Here is a 4,878-nt window from a genome sequence, read left to right as displayed (position 1 = left end):
TGTTAACACTTTGTAATAATTCTTTAGTATATTACTTGTGTGGTGTAGAAGATAAGTATTTAAGAATGTAATTATGTACGAATGTTAACACTCTGTTATAATTCTTTAGTATATTACTTGTGTGGTGTAGAAGATAATTATTTATGTAGAGATACTGCTTGCAAACCAATGATGGTAAGATGATGTCATGGGGTAGGACTGGATAAGTCTGACTTCTTCCTACTCCATTCAAGCATGTACTAGGTATAAGCAAATTGATATTGGATTAGCATTTGTTGGATATGTGTAAAATTATGTGTGTTGACATATCAACTGTCTTTACATGCTTGAAAGAATAAATCAAATCAATTCAAATATACATATACAGTAGCAGCAGTGGTGGAATAACTCAGATTTGTATTTAAGTAAAAGTGCCACAGTGTAAAAATACTGTTAAAAGTTCTACATTAAAAAAGTTACTTAAGTAAATGGACTGTATTTATATAGCACATTTTTCTACAGTGTGTTGCACTGGCCAAAGCGCTTTACAGGAGATGATACACCATTCACCCATTCACACACAGATGACGACAGGCTGCCACACAACGGCGCTAGTCAAGCCACCGGGAGCAATGCGGGGTTCGGTGCCTTGCTCAGGGACACTTAGGCATGTGGGGAGGCCGGGGGTCAAACCACCAACTTGCTGGTCAGGAAATGACTGTCCTATCTCGTGAGCCACAGCCACTAAGTAAAAGTCCAACACTGTTAGAGTGCTCATTATACAGAATAGCACATTTCACACTAATGTTTATGATATTATTACATTATAGTTGATTAATTATTATGTGTCATATAGTAAACATAGGTTAACTAATTTTAACTACCTTGTTTATAATGTGAATTACTTCTGGGTAGCATTTGTATTTTCCAATGAGGATCAATAAAGTCTTATGATTATACTGTAATTTGTTTTATTAATTTGATTCTGAAAAGTAAGTTCTCAAATAAACATAGTGAAGAAAAGATGTGCCTCTAAAATGCAGTGAAGTTGCAGAAAATAGAACTACTCAAATAAAGTACAAATATCTCAAAAATGTACTTAAATACTGTACTTGTGTAAATTTATTTACTTTCCACCTCTGTTTAGCAAACTTTAACAGTAACAGCAATGTAATCATGATAAAGTTGCCCACAAAAACTGATTAAAAGTGCTTTGCCTTAGCCCACTTTTATAATGTAAGAGAAATTACAAGAATAGCTCTGCCCCCAAGCAATTCCGCTAACATTAATGGGAACTGAGGACACTAACTGTTGAAGCTTTATAGGTGGAATTATTTCCCATTCTTGCTCGATGTACGACTTCAGTTGCTCAACAGTCAACAATATGGGTCAAAAAGGATTTGCAAGTCATTGTATTCTGTTTTTATTTACATTTTACACAGTGTCCCAGCTTTTTGGAATTGGGATTTGTATTTTTCAGGGGAATGGTGGAGGTTAAGAGGTGTGAAGCAACACTGGCTACTGTACAAGGTCAGAAAGGAAGGAAGGAAATGACTTCCAAAGACAGGCAGTCGGCAGGCGCCTCTACTCCTGCACAACACATTTACAGTCCCTGGACACTCATTAAAAAATACCAGTAACAAGGTAGCTGTCAGCTTATTGTTTTCTTTTTTTTCACCTTTCTTCTTTTGATGAGCACATCCTTTAGCTGCCACTTCCCTTTTTAAACTGTGAAAAGTATGTTCTGGCCTATGTACTGTCTGCTGGCACAGTTTGTACCACATCTAATGGAATGACTCATCGTGCACACTCATGAGACTTCACATCCAAGTCGCTTTACAGATGCAAGACAGCCTCATCAATCATTTCAAAAATAACATTAACACTTTACTTTCATTTTCTGGAATGGTTGAAATCCAAATGAAGGGAAACGACAGTAATGTCTTTATCTAACAGTTCTCTCTAATACACTTTCAGCTTATCAGCTCTCATGATTTCCGTTTCCAAAACTGCAATTTCCTCCTCCGTCGCCCTTCATTTTCTACTTGCATCTGTAGTGTGCTATCGGTTTTCCAATACTGTGCAATTTTGCAGCAAAATGTGTCAAAAGTAAAAGCACTCCTGAGGTAGAATATTCCAGGTTAATTTGTAGCATCATTATATAATTGATATTATGCCATTTATATGTGTAGGCATTATGTTATCAGTGGTGGAGGAAGTACTCAGATCCCTTACTTAACTAAAAGTAGCAATACAACAGTGTAAAAAATATTCAGTTACAAGTAAAAGTCCTGCATTCAAAATATTAATTAAGTAAAAGTACAAAAGTATTAGCATCAAAACATATTTAAAGCACTACAAGTAAAAGTACTCACTATGCAGATTGGCACATTTAACAGAAATGTATATCATATTATTAGATTATAATTATTGATACATTTAATATTGCAGCTGGTAATGGTGGAGCTAAGGTTAACTACCTTATTTACTTATTTGAATTAATGCTGGGTAGCTTTTCCACCAGAGATCAATAAAATCTTATGATTATACTGTAATTTATGTATTACTCTGTCTCTGGAAAGTAACTAGTAACCAAAGTTTTAAAATAAAGGTAGTGAGTAAAAAGTATATTTGCCTCTAAAATGTAATGAAGTGGAAGTATGAAAAATGAAAATACAGTAAAGTATAGTAAAGTACAGATACTTTAAAATTGTACTTAAGTGCAGTACTTGAATAAATGTACTTAGTTACTGTACTTTCTACCACTAGTTATCATTACAGCTGGTGAAATTGGAGTCACTTCTAATTACTTTATATATTAGTAGGTGGTGTATTTAAATACAGTGCTTTATCTGATGTAGCTGATATTTTATAATTTCATCATATGTTTTTGATGAAAATTCATATCGTAAAATTAACTATAACAGTCAAATTAATTTAGTGTATAAAGTAAAGAGTATGTCATTTATTCCTGAAAGGTAGCATAAAATGTAAATATACAAGTTAAGCACAATGTCACTGTAAATGCAGTAGTGGAGTGAATTTCTCCACTTACTTTCCACTATGGTAAAAGGAACTATATTCACAGGAATTCAACCTAATACAAAAAATTGTTTGGCATCATAGTAGAAAGAGAGAGGAGAGGGAAAGTTTCCAGTGTCCCTGGTGGGATGGAGCAGCAGTGGAAGGGGTGTGGGGATTTCCACTGAAAAAACCCAATTGTGACAACCTTCCAGGAAACCTGGACCCACCCGATGAAGTGTATAAAAACAAGCAGCTCAGCACATAACGCTCAGAATCGTCTCATCCTTGGATGCACCAAGACTAAAGAAGTACTAAGAGCATTACACAAACCACTTAAATGGTGAGTGCAGAGGTTTACATTTAAATGCTCTTTTCTTAAGTGCAAATTACATCATTGTTTGCTTGTGGCCAGTTGTGCATGCATTTATCTTAATGTACTCTTTTTCTACTTAATTTTTTACAGATGTTCTACTTTGATTTATTTCAAGCCTGCGGATCAAAGACCTCTTCCTCACGGATCAGCTTGACTCTTCTTTTCTCAAGTATGTAAATCTAATGCAAACAGAGCCTTTAGTAAAAAGTTTTTTTTGTCATTTTTATTTATTTAAGTAGTTCATCCTGATTAACAAACCATTGAATGCATGTCTCTGTCCTTGCTCCTCAGTGCTGTGCATGTGGACTAGCGTAGAGTGCTGGTCTTACTTCTACTCTAACACCACCATGAACTGGCAACAAGCTAGAGACTGGTGCCAGGAGCACTATACAGACATGGTGGCCATCCAGAACCAGGAGGAGATTGGGCATCTTAACAGCTGGCTGCCAAGAAAATCCGGCTACTACTGGATTGGGATCCGCAAGTTCAATAATGTCTGGACCTGGGTGGGCACTAACAAGTCTCTGACAGCAGAAGCAACCAACTGGGCAAAGGGTGAACCAAACAACGGCAAGAAGGGTCAGCGTACGAGGGAGAATGAAGATTGTGTGGAGATGTATATTAAAAGGGATATGGAGCCCGGCAAGTGGAATGATGAGAGGTGTGGGAAACAAAAGACCGCTCTCTGCTACACAGGTGAGCAAAAGTTTGTTCATTACTCAGAGATCTTTTGGTTTAGCGGTTAAACATTATTTAGTGTTTGTTTTTTTTAAAAAGCTCAAACAAAGTACTTCTTCCACCAGCTGCCTGTAAGAATGACTCATGCCTCTATGGAGACTGCGTAGAAACGATCAATAGCCACAGGTGTGCCTGCTTTGAAGGCTTTTACGGAGAGAAGTGTGACCAAGGTAAGAAAATACAATGACATTGTACTTGAAGTTGACATTTGAGCAACTTACTACCAGGACATGATATCTAATTCTAACTTGTTTTCTTTGTTGGCAGTTGTTCAGTGTAACAAGGAGGAGGTGACTGTCCCATATAAAGGACGTGTAAATTGCACTCATACCTATGGGGACTTCTCCTATGACTCCTTATGTGAGTATTCCTGTGAAGAAGGATACCAGCTGAGTACACCAAGACCCCTGAGATGCACCGCCTCGAAAAGGTGGTCAGAGCAGCCTCCTTCATGTGAACGTGAGTTGAGGTGTACTGCAAGTTGCAAAATACATATTAATGAAATAATGTGATATAGTATTATTGTGATTTCAAGTAGCCATATTCATAGCATCTGTATTTTATTATCAACGTGATGGAACTTGCTGTAATGTGTTTTTTGATGGTCCTATTGTCCACAGTGGTTCAGTGTGAGAAGCTGTCTCAACCAGCTAGAGGATCCATGGAGTGCTCCGATCCTCTGGGCTCCTCCAGTTATCAGTCCACCTGTGCGTTTACCTGTGATGAAGGTTATGTACTAGCTGGTTCACCATCTGACACTCTAC

At 37.1% G+C, this 4,878-nt stretch overlaps 1 protein-coding gene across 1 annotated transcript; it reads left to right on the top strand.

The window, feature by feature from the left end:
* Positions 1-3,279: 3,279 nt before the first annotated feature.
* sele (selectin E) lies at positions 3,280-4,874 on the top strand (the record flags this gene model as incomplete). Its single annotated transcript, XM_020607042.1, has 6 exons — positions 3,280-3,343; positions 3,467-3,545; positions 3,668-4,072; positions 4,180-4,284; positions 4,382-4,573; positions 4,735-4,874. Coding segments are annotated over exons 1-6 (924 nt in total), but the record flags the coding sequence as incomplete, so codon positions are not given.
* Between the last annotated feature and the right edge of the window lie 4 nt (positions 4,875-4,878).

Source organism: Monopterus albus, unplaced genomic scaffold (genome assembly GCF_001952655.1).
Source record: "Monopterus albus unplaced genomic scaffold, M_albus_1.0 scaffold83.1, whole genome shotgun sequence".
NCBI lineage: Eukaryota > Metazoa > Chordata > Actinopteri > Synbranchiformes > Synbranchidae > Monopterus > Monopterus albus.
This window is presented reverse-complemented; position numbering and strand designations above follow the sequence as displayed.